The 18,067-nt window shown below is 42.4% G+C and overlaps 1 protein-coding gene across 1 annotated transcript in view; it reads right to left on the minus strand.

Annotated features, from left to right (window-relative positions):
- LOC146968214 (retinal guanylyl cyclase 2-like) overlaps positions 1–4,830 on the minus strand; it is a 39,541-nt gene extending 34,711 nt beyond the window's left edge. Inside the window, exons 1-5 of the mRNA XM_085760022.1 lie at positions 4,585–4,830; positions 3,672–3,902; positions 2,552–2,707; positions 2,065–2,207; positions 1,825–1,980 (exon numbers count right to left, since the gene is read on the minus strand). Coding sequence (XP_085616148.1) covers positions 1,825–1,980; positions 2,065–2,207; positions 2,552–2,707; positions 3,672–3,902; positions 4,585–4,825 — 927 coding nt within the window. The 5' untranslated portion in view covers positions 4,826–4,830. The remainder of the gene's footprint in view (positions 1–1,824; positions 1,981–2,064; positions 2,208–2,551; positions 2,708–3,671; positions 3,903–4,584) is intronic.
- Positions 4,831–18,067: the final 13,237 nt, after the last annotated feature.

Genomic DNA, 18,067 nt, shown 5'->3' on the forward strand with positions numbered 1-18,067 from the left:
CATTCCATAAAAGAGGAGCACGGTAAGAGAAGGCCCTCCCACCAGCTGATTTTTTGTTGATGGGTGGAATGACAAGGAAGTTTAAACCAAGGGAGCGAAGAGGACGGGATGGAGTGTAGGGAGTGAGTAACTGGGAAAGATAAAGCGGTGCAAGACCATTCAGGGCTTTAAAAGTTAAAAGAAGAACTTTAAAATCCGCTCTTGCCTGAATGGGCAGCCAATGTAACGATGCTAAAACAGGAGTTATATGACAAAATTTACTTGTTTTAGTTAAAAGTCTAGCAGCTGAGTTCTGGACAATCTGGAGACTCCTGGTAGTGGAGATGGGGAGGCCAGAAAAAAGGACATTGCAATAGTCAAGTCGAGAGGATACAAGGGCATGGAGAACCACCTCAGCGCTACGCAAGGACAGAGAAGGGCGGATTTTGGAAATGTTTCGCAGATGAAAATAAGCTGTTTTAGTGATCTCTTTTATATGAGATTGGAAAGTCAATGTCGGGTCAAAGGTAACACCAAGGTTTCTGATGACAGTATTTTCAGAAATAAAACAACCATCAATGTTTAGACCAAGACCCTCAGAAAAGTATTTATAATTATTGGGCTTGATCTGTGTAGCTGTTGTGTAGCTGTTGTGTAGCTCTGTGTAGCTGTTGTGTAGCAGTTGTGTAGCTGTTGTGTAGCTGTTGTGTAGCTGTTGTGTAGCAGTTGTGTAGCTGTTGTGTAGCTCTGTGTAGCTGTTGTGTAGCTCTGTGTAGCAGTTGTGTAGCTGTTGTGTAGCTGTTGTGTAGCTCTGTGTAGCAGTTGTGTAGCTGTTGTGTAGCTCTGTGTAGCTGTTGTGTAGCTGTTGTGTAGCTCTGTGTAGCTGTTGTGTAGCTGTTGTGTAGCAGTTGTGTAGCTGTTGTGTAGCTCTGTGTAGCTGTTGTGTAGCTGTTGTGTAGCTGTTGTGTAGCTGTTGTGTAGCTGTTGTGTAGCAGTTGTGTAGCTGTTGTGTAGCTCTGTGTAGCAGTTGTGTAGCTGTTGTGTAGCTCTGTGTAGCAGTTGTGTAGCTGTTGTGTAGCTGTTGTGTAGCTGTTGTGTAGCTGTTGTGTAGCAGTTGTGTAGCTGTTGTGTAGCTCTGTGTAGCTGTTGTGTAGCTGTTGTGTAGCTGTTGTGTAGCTGTTGTGTAGCAGTTGTGTAGCTGTTGTGTAGCTGTTGTGTAGCTGTTGTGTAGCTGTTGTGTAGCAGTTGTGTAGCTGTTGTGTAGCTCTGTGTAGCAGTTGTGTAGCTGTTGTGTAGCAGTTGTGTAGCTGTTGTGTAGCTCTGTGTAGCAGTTGTGTAGCTGTTGTGTAGCTCTGTGTAGCAGTTGTGTAGCAGTTGTGTAGCAGTTGTGTAGCTGTTGTGTAGCTCTGTGTAGCTGTTGTGTAGCTGTTGTGTAGCTGTTGTGTAGCTGTTGTGTAGCAGTTGTGTAGCTGTTGTGTAGCTGTTGTGTAGCTCTGTGTAGCAGTTGTGTAGCTGTTGTGTAGCTGTTGTGTAGCTGTTGTGTAGCTCTGTGTAGCAGTTGTGTAGCTCTGTGTAGCAGTTGTGTAGCTGTTGTGTAGCTCTGTGTAGCAGTTGTGTAGCTGTTGTGTAGCTCTGTGTAGCTGTTGTGTAGCTGTTGTGTAGCTGTTGTGTAGCTCTGTGTAGCTGTTGTGTAGCTGTTGTGTAGCTGTTGTGTAGCTGTTGTGTAGCTGTTGTGTAGCTCTGTGTAGCAGTTGTGTAGCTGTTGTGTAGCTGTTGTGTAGCTGTTGTGTAGCTCTGTGTAGCTGTTGTGTAGCTGTTGTGTAGCTGTTGTGTAGCAGTCGTCACCTCGGTGGCAGCGACGGCAGATCGGATCTCTCGGGTGATTTGTGCCTGACGAAAAGCTTCATAGAAACTCTGATCGGACGCCATGGTAACGGTCAGCACAGAGCCGTAGGCGTGGCGAAGCGGCGTGCTGTTGGTCAGCTGAGGGAAAGCTGTGTCCTGATTGGACAGAGGGAAGAAGCAAGGAACCAATCAGAGGTCGGTTTGAAACCCTGATGATAAACGAAGTGTAGTTGTATTTACCTGATAGGGCATCGCATAGAGCAGGGCGTCGTACGGTATAAACACGTAACCATCGGAAACCATCCCCATGTCCAGAGCAGCCAATAGGAGCTCTCGTTGGTCCTCTCCACCAATCAGGACTGAGCTCATGCACAAGATCACCACTGAAACATTAAAGGTGAATTAATTAGTTTATTGTCTCTTCAGGTTAGGTTCTGTAACATTGTCCAGTCTGTGAATATTCTCATTTGTCCAAGTCAGAGTTACCTCAAGGAAATTTAAATCGAATGGTTATTTGACGAATAACCAAGTCCAGTTGCATTCGATTTAAATTTCCTTGAGACTGTCCAGGTTTCTGAGAGGACTGGACCCAAACGCACATTCAGGGGAAAAGTAAAAGTAAAAGTAAAAGTGGCACAGAAATATATTTATTAAACTATTTAATCCACGGGAACATGCAGAGGGAAATCACTATAAGCTTTTGAAATTCAGATTTCTCAGTCCTGACCTTTGACCTTGTCTGCTTCTTTAATTGCCCGTAGCGCCTCCCGTGCTCCGCCATTGTTCTTTGTTTCCATGGTAACCACCGGACCAACCAGCAGGCCCATAGCCTGCAGCGCTGAGGCCACTTCCTGCCCGGTGCTCTGCCACAGGTCGGACGGAGCTGGTGATGAACAAGAGGGACAGAGAGAGAGACTCTTTGTTTTAGTTTTAGGATCCCCATTACTACTATTACTACTGTTACTCTATTGGTCGATGGATAGTTTCTGTCTCCTACTGATCCTTTGAAATCACTTTGTTTCAGTTTCAGTTAATGTTTCTAGTTCCAAATGTGATCAATCTCTGAAGGGAAAAACTCTGGGCCTGTCCCATTCCTCCACACTTGGCTCAGTGCGCTTGGTTACACACACTTTGGTGACGTTTTGCCAGTGGAACGTATATTTACATATAGTGTTCAGCATGGATTAAGTGGCCAAGCGTGTGGGGGGAGATTTAAAAGCAATCGGGACAAACTTGACAAGTGCAGCCTGTGCCATTGCGCACACTAGCACAACTACGACACACACACAGCAACAGTTTTAATTAACAGTGCTGCTGGATCACAGTCTCATCTACTCCTAAAGTGTCTCTATGCGCAAGATTCAGATCATAAATGTGTAAGAACCAACTCTGTAAGTAAATAAAACATAAAATAAAAACATGAACAGTGCATGATGAATATAGAATATGACATTAAAAAGTCATAATTATGAGATAGAAAGTTAATTTCATTTTATTGAGATTAATTCAATCATATTTCCTAAACGGGCTTGTGGCTCTGGGTGACGACGGACTTCACCGTGGTGCATTGTGGGACTTATACTTGGCCAAATACCGCTGGGATGCGGTCTGACCTTCAGTGTGGGTAAAGTGCAAATCAAGCGGCTGCACTTTCAGTCGTTGGAGAAACGGGACACACTGAACTGACACTAAGAACATGAACGCACACGCCAAGTGGCCAAGTGTGTAAGTGTGATGGAGTGTGCATATTGGGACAGACCCACACCCTATTTCTACATAACTTCACTAATCAACCAATGAAATGACAAGAGGACATAAACCACGCCCACTGTGATGCGATGTGCTACCTGAGACGACGCCGACGTGCGCCCAGTGGAAGAACCTGAGGACGGTGAACAAGACTCTGCTGGGAGGAGTGATGGGCGGGAGGTTCGGCCAATCAGCATCCAGACAGCCTGGCGAGGCAAGCCCCGCCTCCCAGTGCTGAGCAAACAAGGAGGCGGCGTTACAGAGCGCGGGGTTGAAGGGTCCGATGTAGGCGTGGCCGTAACCCTCCATCTCGCCCAGTTCTGTCAGAGCTGAAATCAAACCACAGAAGAAGACACTCATCACCGGCCAATGGCTGCAGGTTATAAAAGTTTAATTGTTGTGTAATGAACCTTTAGAGGAGGAACAGGTTCTAAAAGTTTAATTGTTGTGTAATGAACCTTTAGAGGAGGAACAGGTTGTCCTGGTTCTTGCATTGCTGCACCCCCATCTCATCTATCCATCCCTGACAGTTCTTTATTGTGCACTGTAGCACTTTATCACACTGTTTTATATTTGGTTTGGTTGTGTTCTCAACCCATCTTAGCACAACTCCATCAAGAAACCCTTGTTGCATCTCCATCCATCTTATCCATCCCATAAACAGTCTTTTTTGTTTTTTCTTTTGTCATAGTAGCGTCATGTTAATTGTCTCTCTTTGTAGTTTTTTTGTCTGTTGGTTTCTGTTGGATACATGTGTGTTTTTCCAGTTTTTATGAATTATATTGTTATGTCCTTGTGTTTATTGCTTTTAACACCTTGCCAGGAGGACTACAGTCGGAAACTAGCCGTTGGCTAATACTGGCACTTTTACATTTTATTATGCTCATTAATGTGCATGGTCCTCCTTAAATAAAAAATAAAATAAAATAAAAAAGTATAAAATGGTGTAATGTACCTTTAGAGTATAAAATGGTGTAATGTACCTTTAGAGTATTAAATGGTGTAATGTACCTTTAGAGGAGGAACAGTCTTCCTCCAGCAGCTTCACATCGTACCAGAACCCTCTGCTCAGATCTCTGTCGCTCCGTAACCGTGACAACGCCAGGTTGGCGGCCGCCGTCGGCAACGCCCGGGAGAACATGGGGTCACATGACCACGGACCAATCAGAGCCAGTTTGAAGGTCGCGGTCCAGACCGCTGGGACGCATAGCAACCACAGACACGCCCATAGCAACCAGCTACGACGCTGCATCCTGCCGACCTGCATGGAGACAGAGACAAAACGGTTTCCATGGTGATTTACTGTGTGTGTGTGTGTGTGTGTGTGTGTGTGTGTGTGTTGTGTGTGTGTGTGTGTGTGTGTGTGTGTGTGTGTGTGTGTGTGTGTGTGTGTGTGTGTGTGTGTGTGTGTGTGTGTGTGTGTGTCGCGGCCACATGGCTGATGACTCTGAACTCTAACCCATAATACTTCACGTTAAAGCTGACTGACCCGATTAGCGAAAGCTAAAGAGTGTTAAGCACACTAAGTATAGTAACCATGGTAACACTCTTAACACAAGCCGGGGGATGAACACCACTCACCTGATGACATCACACATCTCTCTGATGATGTCACGCACCTGATGACATCACACATCTGGCTGATGATGTCACGCACCTGATGACATCACACATCTGGCTGATGATGTCACGCACCTGATGACTTTACTTTACTTTATTAGTTTATCTGGGTGGGACAGTGACATCAGTGAACATATGAAAACATGTAAATGAGCCGGATTAGAGCAGCAGCTCATTTCCATCCCAGAACATCCCAGAACATGAAAACAGAACAGTGACAGAGAAACACAGTTATATATATTATATATATATAATTATATATATATATTATACGCCACATGACAAAGCAGACAACAAGGACACAACAAAACGACTCTAACCAGATAAAACATTGACATTTTGACAACACTTCCCTGGGTAGTGGGACCTAAAGAGTTTCTGAGAGATAAAGTGAAAGGTGCTAGAGTGCAGGAGATATGACCACATACCACATATTATAGCAACTAAACATTCATCAGATATGACCACACACCACATATTATAGCAACTAAACATTCATCAGATATGACCACATACACATATTATAGCAACTAAACATTCATCAGATATGACCACACACCACATATTATAGCAACTAAACATTCATCAGATATGACCACATACACATATTATAGCAACTAAACATTCATCAGATATGACCACATACCACATATTATAGCAACTAAATATTCATCAGATATGACCACATACCACATATTATAGCAACTAAACATTCATCAGATATGACCACATACACATATTATAGCAACTAAATATTCATCAGATATGACCACATACACATATTATAGCAACTAAATATTCATCAGATATGACCACATACCACATATTATAGCAACTAAACATTCATCAGATATGACCACATACCACATATTATAGCAACTAAATATTCATCAGATATGACCACATACCACATATTATAGCAACTAAACATTCATCAGATATGACCACACACCACATATTATAGCAACTAAATATTCATCAGATATGACCACACACCACATATTATAGCAACTAAACATTCTATCCATATTCACGTTTCTGTTGCCGGTCTCACTCAAACGCTGCAGGTTTTACACAACCGCATCCAGACTGATTATTACTGCACACGAACCATAAACATTCACACATCATATCTACATATTCTGGACCATTGCACACGCACCGGCCAGAGCCACACAACTTAACCCGGGTTAAAGCCACACAACTGCAAACATGTTTAACCCGGGTTAAAGCCATACAACTGTAAACATGTTTAACCCGGGTTAAAGCCATACAACTGCAAACATGTTTAACCCGGGTTAAAGCCACACAACTGCAAACATGTTTAACCCGGGTTAAAGCCACACAACTGCAAACATGTTTAACCCGGGTTAAAGCCATACAACTGCAAACATGTTTAACCCGGGTTAAAGCCATACAACCGCAAACATGTTTAACCCGGGTTAAAGCCATACAACTGCAAACATGTTTAACCCGGGTTAAAGCCACACAACTGCAAACATGTTTAACCCGGGTTAAAGCCACACAACTGCAAACATGTTTAACCCGGGTTAAAGCCATACAACTGCAAACATGTTTAACCCGGGTTAAAGCCATACAACCGCAAACATGTTTAACCCGGGTTAAAGCCATACAACCGCAAACATGTTTAACCCGGGTTAAAGCCACACAACCGCAAACATGTTTAACCCGGGTTAAAGCCACACAACCGCAAACATGTTTAACCCGGGTTAAAGCCACACAACCGCAAACATGTTTAACCCGGGTTAAAGCCATACAACTGCAAACATGTTTAACCCGGGTTAAAGCCACACAACTGCAAACATGTTTAATCCGGGTTAAAGCCATACAACTGCAAACATGTTTAACCCGGGTTAAAGCCATACAACTGCAAACATGTTTAACCCGGGTTAAAGCCACACAACTGCAAACATGTTTAACCCGGGTTAAAGCCACACAACTGCAAACATGTTTAACCCGGGTTAAAGCCATACAACTGCAAACATGTTTAACCCGGGTTAAAGCCACACAACTGTAAACATGTTTAACCCGGGTTAAAGCCACACAACTGTAAACATGTTTAACCCGGGTTAAAGCCACACAACTGCAAACATGTTTAACCCGGGTTAAAGCCATACAACTGCAAACATGTTTAACCCGGGTTAAAGCCACACAACTGCAAACATGTTTAACCCGGGTTAAAGCCACACAACCGCAAACATGTTTAACCCGGGTTAAAGCCACACAACCGCAAACATGTTTAACCCGGGTTAAAGCCATACAACTGCAAACATGTTTAACCCGGGTTAAACATGTTTACAGGTGCTCACAGGTTAGTTTGTCTAATATCCAGTCTGTGAGTTGTCCTTTAAAGGTCCTGAAAGTCGGACACTCTCTCATATTGATGGGTAACTTGTTCCATTCTAAACATCCTTGGACTGATAACACGTTTTGAGTAAATGTTGTGCGTCTAAATTGTACCTCACAGTCGCCTCTTGTGGTGGCTCTGGTCCCTATACTCCTTTCTGGTTGTTTTTTATCTACTCTTCTAGGGGTGGTGGGTACAGGCCGTTTAGAGATTTATAGATCACACATACATGTTTAAAGAACTTAAGGTTGTTGAAACTAAAGAAATGATATTTTACCAGGATGTTGCAGTGATGATACGAATCTGTTCTTTTGTCGAGTAGCTTAAGGGCTCTCTTGTACACTTGTACACAAGAGTTGTGGCTCCTGTGAAAGACCAATTTATGAAACAATAACTGATCTGGGAAAATATCATACAATGTAGGTATAGTAGGCTTTAGCAGCACCGGCTGTTAGGAAAGGTCTCATCTGTTTGTAATTCTGGAGGTTGAATTTAATGGTGTTTAACCTTTTTAATGTGAGTTTTAAATGTTAGAGTTGGGTCCAATGTCACCCCGAGGTACTTGAACTGGTGACATCACACATCTGTCTGATGATGTCATGTACCTGATGACATCACACATCTGTCTGATGATGTCATGCACCTGGTGACATCACACATCTGTCTGATGATGTCATGCACCTGGTGACATCACACATCTGTCTGATGATGTCATGCAGCCACCTGAAAACTGTCTGTTCTCCACCTTCGCTGCTGCCTCAGGTGAAAGGCATTCTGGGATACCAGCTGGTGCCTCAGGTGAAAGGCATTCTGGGATACCAGCTGGTGCCTCAGGTGAAAGGCATTCTGGGATACCAGCTGGTGATGCTCAGGTGAAAGGCATTCTGGGATACCAGCTGGTGATGCTCAGGTGAAAGGCATTCTGGGATACCAGCTGGTGCCTCAGGTGAAAGGCATTCTGGGATACCAGCTGGTGCCTCAGGTGAAAGGCATTGTGGGATACCAGCTGGTGCCTCAGGTGAAAGGCATTCTGGGATACCAGCTGCTGCCTCAGGTGAAAGGCATTCTGGGATACCAGCTGCTGCCTCAGGTGAAAGGCATTGTGGGATACCAGCTGCTGCCTCAGGTGAAAGGCATTGTGGGATACCAGCTGGTGATGCTCAGGTGAAAGGCATTCTGGGATACCAGCTGGTGCCTCAGGTGAAAGGCATTGTGGGATACCAGCTGGTGCCTCAGGTGAAAGGCATTCTGGGATACCAGCTGCTGCCTCAGGTGAAAGGCATTCTGGGATACCAGCTGCTGCCTCAGGTGAAAGGCATTCTGGGATACCAGCTGGTGATGCTCAGGTGAAAGGCATTCTGGGATACCAGCTGGTGCCTCAGGTGAAAGGCATTCTGGGATACCAGCTGGTGATGCTCAGGTGAAAGGCATTCTGGGATACCAGCTGGTGATGCTCAGGTGAAAGGCATTCTGGGATACCAGCTGGTGATGCTCAGGTGAAAGGCATTCTGGGATACCAGCTGGTGACGCTCAGGGTGAAAGGCATTGTGGGATACCAGCTGGTGACTATTCTGTTATCTAAAAGTGAAGGGTTATCCCGGCTGGTCTATACAGCTATGGTATTGGATGTTCCACCCAAAAAAATTAAACAGATTGACACGAAAATGTTCAACTTTATTTGGAAAAATAAACCCCACCAATTGAAACAAACAGTACTGTGTAACCCATACTGTCAAGGGGGCTTAAATGCATTGGATTTCAACACTTCTAACACAATTTTTAAAATAAATTGGCTAAAGAGATATTTGCAAGGAGTAAGTAAATTATGGTACATTATACCAGAGCTTATTTTCAAGAAGGTCGGGGGAATTAAATTTATTTTAAATTGTAACTATAGTGTTGACAAACTTCCTGTCAATCTGGCCAAATTCCACAAACAAGTTTTACTTTCTTGGATATCAGTTTATAAACATAACTTCTCGCCACACAAATTTCTGATTTGGAATAATCAAAATATTCAATATAAGAATAAATCTTTGTTTTTTAAGAGATGGTTTGACCAAAATATAATGTTTTTGACACAGTTGCTGAATGAAAATGGACACTTGTACAGTTATTCTGAGTTCTTAAGTAAGAATGTATTCCCAATTACACCGAAAGAGTTTGCCATAATATTTGACGCTATACCTGCGGGACTGTTGATGTTATTAAGAGGTGATAATAGACCACAGCGAAATGTTCATTTTGAAGAAAAATTTATGTTAGATGGTGTTGATTTAACAGATAAAAAATGCACCAATAGACATTTGAGGAAACTTTCCCAAGAAATTAATATCCCAGCAGCTAAATTGTTGTGGAACTCAAAATTTGCGGACATAGTTATAAATTGGAACTCAGTATGGACTTCAAGTAACAAATACTGTGTCACAAACAAAATTAAGGAAGTTTCTTTTAAAATTATACACTCAATTTACCCTGTTAATCAGGCCATCTCTAAATTTAAGAATATTAATATCCACTGTACTTTTTGTGAACAGGAGGAGGAAAATATTTGTCATCTTTTTTTTGAATGTCGCTATACTCATTTGTTTTGGATAGAACTAGAAAACATGTTTGAATCCTTGACAGGCATCAAGATTAAACTAAAAAAAAAAGATATAATTCTTATTTATGATGAAAAAAAACTTAAGGGAAAGGAATTGTTTTTGTTGAATTTTTTTATTTTACAAGGAAAATATTATATCCATAAATGTAAATGGTCATCCAAAAAACCATATTTTTATGAGTTTAAAATAGAAATCAGATATTACATGCAGTTATTACAAAATATAAAAGACAGAAAAGCTATAAAAACCTTAGAATATTATAAATTATTGCAAACAACTATTTAATAATACCTATGATATATGTATTGTATTATATATATTACGTTATGTAGTAATGTGGTATGTGTGATATAAGATATATATATATATATAGTATATATGTATGATATATACTATATATATTTTAATATATAATGATATAGTGTTGGTACCCCTTTCAGTGTATATATGTATATTTTTTGTTTGTCTATTTATTGTATGTTTAATGTCTGAATATTTGTATGTTTGTATATATAAATGTTTAATAAAACAGTGGTTGCCTTGTCACATGCTCAGCTGTGATGTCATCATCACGTCAGGTGCGTTCTAGTCTGGCCTGGCGGAAGCGCGCTGCTGCGATTAGCCTCTGATTGGTCGGAACGAGCCACCCGGCGGAAGTCCCGCCTCCGTGCTGCAGCTTTCACAGTCCGCCCGGTAACGGGAAACATCAACAAACAACAACAGGAACCGAACCATGGATCCGTGTCATGAACCGAACAGAAGAAGACATATCTGTCAGCGGCTGCCAACCGCTGTTAAACCGAACAAAATAATAAATATCCGTCGACGGATGCCGACCGTCGTTACACCGCGGACCGAAATCCAGTTTCCAACCGGCAATATTTTGCAAGCGGCCGTTGCTACGGCGTTGCTACGGCGCCGACCACAATGATTGTGACTGGTTGAAAGAATTCCAAACGGCCGGAGCGTTTTTTTCTCTGATCGCAGAATCATAGGCGGAGCAGCCAGACTCTCCTTCTTCTCTGGAGGAGGGTCTGGCAGGCGAGACCAGGTGCGTTCATACCACTGGTCGGTTGAATATTTACGATACGATACAATAAACTTTATTGTCCCGCTCAGGGAAATCTGTCTTGGACTCTGTAGCTGGAGGCCTTGATGGCCACAATGACGACAAACAACACAAACTCAGCCAAACCAACCCAGCAAACACAAAACATAACAGCATCGCACATATCCCATAAAATAGCACATATTGGACATATCCCATAACATAACACATACATACACCTCATAAATTCACCATAGTCAGAGCACTATAAGAATTATTGCACAAACTCAAACAGTTCTGTTAAAGGCCCCATGGCATGAAAAATGTGATTTTGGTTATTTTTTCATGCTTGGGGAGGTCTCTGGGCCACGTATATAGATGATATAGATGTATATAGATAGACGTATAAACTGCCCCATGCATCAAACTGGTCATAAACGGAGAAACACACACCGCCCATTTGTAGGAACTGTCCCTTTAAGACGAGCAGATAGCACTTCCTCCTTTCTGTGATGTCACACACAAGGTAACTCCGCCCACCGTGACCAGTTGTTATTTTTCAATTTCTATGAATGCAGCTTAGGTTTCAGTTACTTGCCTGTGATTGGCCCGACCACATGCCACTCTAAAACAGTCAGCCAATCAGAGGAGAGGTTCTCATTCTCTCTTCTGATTGGCCAAATGACCTGTGCCTGTTAGAACTCCAGAAAGAGGCAACAGAAAGGGGCAATATAGACGATATTAAGCAGATCACAGGTACTCAAAACCAATGATACATCTTGTTAGGGATATCAGCAGGTAAATAAACCCAGAGAAAAGTGCACAGCATGGGGCCTTTAAGAAATTTACTGGAAGTTGGAACAAAAGAATTGAGTTGACAGCGAGGGACTCGTCTCGTCTGTCTGAGGGTCAGAGGTCAAACTCCGAGTGAAGGATGTGGGACGTCGTTTGATCCTCAGGGCCTGAAAACAGTTTGCTCGTACATGGACACAATGACCTTCATGGCCGTGTGTACGAGACGAGCAAGATTAGTCTTTAGTTCTGTGGAGAGGTTGCCGTACCATGACGACATCCCATATCTGACTGAACTCGAGCACTGCCTGGTAAAATAAAAACACAATACTTTTGTCTACCCCATGTACTCTTAGTCTGCGTAGAAAGTAGCTACAATCTCTGCTGTAGACGAGAACACAAGTTATCCACATGCACATGCCAACTGAAAGTGTCGTCCAAGTGAACTCTGAGATATTTATAAGAGCTGAGTCGTCATGACAACAGGACGATGGTCCCTACTGATCTCAGGTCTAGGACCAACTCTTTAGTTTTATTAAAAGCCGAGCTAAAAATCAATAAATAAAATACGTGCATATGCTTTTGGGCTTGACAGTGAAGATGACATCATCAGTGGAGTCAACTGCACAGCTTCCTTCCATGTCTGGTGTCCATCTTTAATCCATCTAGGGATGTGTGTGTCTGCAGTTTAACACGCCCCTCTGCTGGGTCCCTCTTGTTGTCACCCACCCAGCCTATAGAAACTGTGTCTGCCTCGAGGCTGTCTAAGCCTAAACCCCAATCTAGAGGAGTTGTTTATAGCAACTTAGTTAAAATCAAAACCACTGCTCCAGCAAGCCAAACTAATAGAACTATTAAATGTGGTTTGCTCAACATTCGTTCTCTCCCATCCAAGTCTCTCCTAGTGAATGACTTAATTACAAGTCACCATATTGACATATTAACACTCACTGAGACCTGGTTGCAGCAAGATGAATATGTTAGTTTGAATGAATCTACCCCTCCTAGTTACATTAACTGTCATGTGCCTCGTAACACAGGCCGAGGAGGAGGAGTGGCTGCTATTTATCAGTCAAATCTGATTATCAACCCTAGACATAATAGTTCATATAATACATTTGAAAGCCTTACTGTCAGCTTCTCTCACCCAGACTGGAAAGCAGAAAAACCACTCTTACTTGCTGTAGTGTATCGTCCTCCTGCACCTTATTCTGAGTTTCTAGAAGAATTCCCTGACTTTCTGTCAAATTTAGCAATGAGCTCTGACAAAGTCATTATAGTAGGTGACTTTAACATTCATGTGGACGTCGATGATGATTGTCTGGCTACTGCATTCAAGTCACTTTTGGATTCAGTCGGCTTCTCTCAGAGGGTAAACAAACCCACTCACACTTTTAATCATATCCTTGACTTAGTACTTACTTATGGAATAGAAGCTGACCATGTCACAGTTCTTCCTCAGAACCCCGTCTTGTCTGACCATTCTTTAATAACATTTGAATTTAGGGGAGCGCCGGGTCGATTGATACACGGGACGATTGATACACAGCGATTTCCTCGAAAACCACACAAGCTTGAGCCGTCAGATTTTGTCACTACCTTCAGCACTCAACACCGACCAATCCTGGGAAAGCTTGTGAAATTACGTCACGCCATTCAAAAGTTATTAGCGTGAACCGGTTTTTGACTACGGAAAGTAAAATGTTAGGTGCGGTAGTTTTTTTGTGATCAAAAGTTGTATTGTGTGTTTCATGCAATAATAATATGACCTAACAACAGATGAAGTCGTACATAAACAGGTCCTAAACTATGCAATGTCATAGTTTTGAAGTTTAGAGGCAAAACAGGTTGAAGTGTCAGTAGTCGCTGCAGGGATGATTGATACAGCTGTTTCAAATGTCCCTCACGCCACCGTGCGTAGTGATTGTGGTCACACTGCGCGATCAATATCTGTATATAAATCACCGAATTAATACCCTATTGTTCTACAATGAACAACAACCGATTTGAATGAACAACATGTATTTTTAATAAACACCACATATTTTTAATGTTCGTGTTTATGACGTGAATCAACAGATATTCAGCAAAGTGAGGGGAAAATGCCGAGGGTAAAATGACAATATGTTCAACTGTGTATCCATAAACATGACTTAGGACAGGGAAATAAGTAAATGAAATGAAAATGCAGTCGTCCAACAACTCGTACAAAAGAAGAAAGGCGAGTTTAATCGAAATGGCGGATCTTGACAATTACGCACGGGACAAAAATATTTATTTGACCTATTTATATTGTGAGAAATTATGTGACATTTTGGCAATAACGAGTACACTAGTATGTTGTCTGATATGCTGCATAAAAACGAGAGTAAGGTCAGTAGTTTCTGTTTAAAACGCTGTTTCAACCGTCCCAACGACCCACATAGGTGGGGCGTTTGAGACAAATGTCAACTTACGTTCAAAGTTATAAAACAGCGCGATCATCCAACATATGTGTTAAATTACACTTGTAACTAAGAGAATACACATGTGAGTTGTTGATCACATGATAAAAATGTTTGTGTACATAACGTCATCTTTGAAAAAGACGTTTAAATGAAAAGTGTATCAATCGACCCGGCTCTCCCCTACTTTAACAAATTATATCCTACCTGGGAAAAAATCCCGCTACAGTAGATGTCTATCTGACACTGCTGTTTCTAGATTTAAAGAGCTTATTCCAGCAGAGCTTGCTGCCACATCCTGTAACCATATTATGGGCAGTGATGCTGACTTCACCACATTCTGTAACCATACTATGGGCAGTTATGCTGGTTTCACCCCCACACAGGTGGACTATCTTGTGGATAGCACTGCAGCAGCACTCCTTGGAACACTTGATGCTGTAGCTCCCCTCAAAAAGAAAGTTATCAATCAGAAAAGAATAGCTCCCTGGTACAGCCCAAACTTGCGCGCTTTGAAACAGAAGACCAGACAGCTGGAAAGGAAAACACATTCCAGCCAACATGAGGAAGACCGTCAAGCCTGGAAGGATAGTTTATTAATATATAAAAAAGAACTCCGTAATGCTAGAAGCAATTACTATTCATCTCTAATAGAAAAGAATAAGAACAACCCCAGGTTCCTTTTCAACACTGTGGCCAGGCTAACCAAGAACCATAGTGTTGTTGAGCCATCCATCCCTCCAACTCTCAGCAGCAACGACTTCCTAACTTTCTTTACCGAAAAGATAGTTAATATTAGAATGAAGATTGCCAGTAATGGAGCACAGATTACGGTACCCATAGAAGCACCTCCCAGACTTGGTACACACTTGGACAGCTTCTCTCCCATCGACCTGTCAGACTTAACTTCTGCAATTACTTCTTCCAAGTCAGCCACATGTCTGCTGGATCCAGTCCCGACAAGGCTACTTAAGGATGTCTTCCCCTTAATTAACATTTCTTTTCTGAACCAAATCAATCTTTCCTTAGCCACAGGCTACGTGCCACAGGCCTTCAAGGTGGCTGTCATTAACCCTTTACTTAAAAAACCTTCTCTTGACCCAGATGTCCTAGCCAACTATCGGCCTATATCCAACAACCGCGAGGAACCTTGGAGTCATTTTTGACCAGGACCTTTCCTTTAGCTCCCACATAAAGCACGTGACTAGGACCGCCTTCTTCCATCTGCGCAGTATCACTAAGATTAGGAATATCCTCTCCCAGAGTGATGCTGAGAAACTAGTACATGCATTTATCACTTCTAGGCTGTGTTGTGGTATTTTTTTTTTAAAGAAAAGTGACATAAAAGGTTGAAAACAACAAGACCAATGAAAAGAAAGTTATGCCACCTTTAGAGATCAAGTCAACAATAACCATACTACATTTTTATTTTGTTTTCTGTTGGTTTGAATAATCAGAGGAGAAGAACAGTTATTTTGTATCCTTATATTGTTTCATTTCAACACTGCATTACCTCTGCCGACTGCCATCATTTGACCAAACATTACAGCGTGCTCTTTAGCACCACTTAAAGGATGAGAGTGTGCACTTCAACAGGTTCTGAAGGAGAGCAGGGTGTGAGTGGTGAATGGGGATGGATGTGAACTATATATAACCCTTATAACTCTTTCTGCTGAGCCAGGAGTTTTATGCACCTGCAGCTACATAGAATGGCCACCAGGCAAGGATTGAAGAAGGCACACAACATTGCATGAAAGTCTATGGGAGCATCTCGAATATGGCTCGGAAAATGGCACACTTCCGGAGAAGAACATGAGGCTGAAACCAAGGTCACAGAATAAAGTGCTCAGTCAGCAGAGATAAGACTTCAAACAGGTGGGATGAAAAAAACTCTCTAAAGAGTCTCCAGCTGGTCCAGAATGCCGCAGCGAGGGTTTTGACAGGAGTTAGGAAGAGAGAGCACATCTCTCCCACCTTAGCTTCTCTCCACTGGCTTCCTGTAGGATTTAGAATAGACTTCAAAATCCTTCTGCTGACTTATAAGGCTCTTAATGATAAAGCTCCAACCTATCTGAAAGAACTAATCATTCCTTACTGTCCTACCAGAGCACTCCGCTCCCAGAACGCAGGTCTGTTAGTGACTCCCAGTATCTCTAAAAACAGACTGGGAGGTAGAGCCTTCAGTTACCGGGCTCCTTTACTGTGGAACCAGCTCTCTCCATGGGTCAAAGAGGCAGACACTCTAACTACATTTAAGTCTAGACTTAAGACCTTCCTTTATGACAGGGCTTTTAGTTAGGGCTGGTTCAGGTAGCTCTGAACCATTTTATAGCTACGCTGCTATAGGCTTAGACTGCTGGGGACACATCTGGTTCTGCCTCTCTTGTCTACCAGAAGTTTCCTCCTTCAGCTGTTGTTAACATTTCCATGTTTCTCACATTCTCTGTTATAACCTGTTTTCTTGTCTGTAACAACATCTCCGTCCTGGGTGATGATCCCTCCTCTGTTGCTCACCCTGAGCTTTCTCCTGGTTTTCCCTGTTAAAAGGGTTTTCCATGGAGTTTTTCCTCAGTGGATGTGAGGGTCTAAGGACAGAGGATGTTGTTATGATGGGATGTAAAGCCCTTTGAGACAAACTGGTGGTAAAAACGGGCTATACAAATAAAATTGCCTTGCCTTGCCAAACATAGATTAATCTGTCTTCATAGATTATTCATAGATGGATTTGAACAAGAAAATACTTGTTAAAACTCTTTGTGGAAAGTTCAATAGAATAATTATTTTATCAGCATCATGTTTGTGATCTGCTGCTGCCGAACGACCACCGACTAATTTACCGCCAACAGTCGAATAACGACAATACAGGAACTTTTACACTTAAAGCGCTGCACGTATGACACATCACACACACATGAACTCTGCAACAGGTGTTGAACCACATTCCACAGGTTAGACGACAACACACACACACACACACACACACACACACACACACACACACACACACACACACACACACACAGCGTTTACCTTTGTCTCAAAGCTTCATCTGCCTTCAAAAACTTGATTTTCAACCAGAAGAAAATCCTGAAACGAACGGCGAGAAAGTGCTGATGTCAGGTCGAACGAGAGAGATGGAGAGAATTACAGAGAGAGAGAGAAAGAGAGGGAGAGAGAGAGAGAGAGAGAGAGAGAGAGAGAGAGAGAGAGAGAAGAAGAGAGAGAGAGAGAAAGAAGGAGAGAGAGAAGGAGAGAGGTTGGGTTAATCTTGTTTGAGGATCTTTGGCTTCAGTTTAGAGTCTGTAATGAGAGGATGACTCTGTGTGTGTGTGTGTGTGTGTGTGTGTGTGTGTGTGTGTGTGTGTGTGTGTGTGTGTGTGTGTGTGTGTGTCTCTGTGTGTGTGTGTGTGTAAATATAATACAGAAAATCTCACAAACCAATAATCAATAAACAACAATCAACAACAACTGGAGTTTTATTTCCTTCAGAAAAGAAACTGAAACAATTCGCTCAGATGTCACACACACACACACACACAGACACACACACACACACACACACACACACACACACACACACACACACACACACACACACACACACACACACACACAC

The sequence above is a fragment of the Trachurus japonicus genome, chromosome 18 (genome assembly GCF_045865225.1).
Source record: "Trachurus japonicus isolate A0001 chromosome 18, Traja_1.0".
NCBI classification, from domain to species: Eukaryota; Metazoa; Chordata; class Actinopteri; order Carangiformes; family Carangidae; genus Trachurus; species Trachurus japonicus.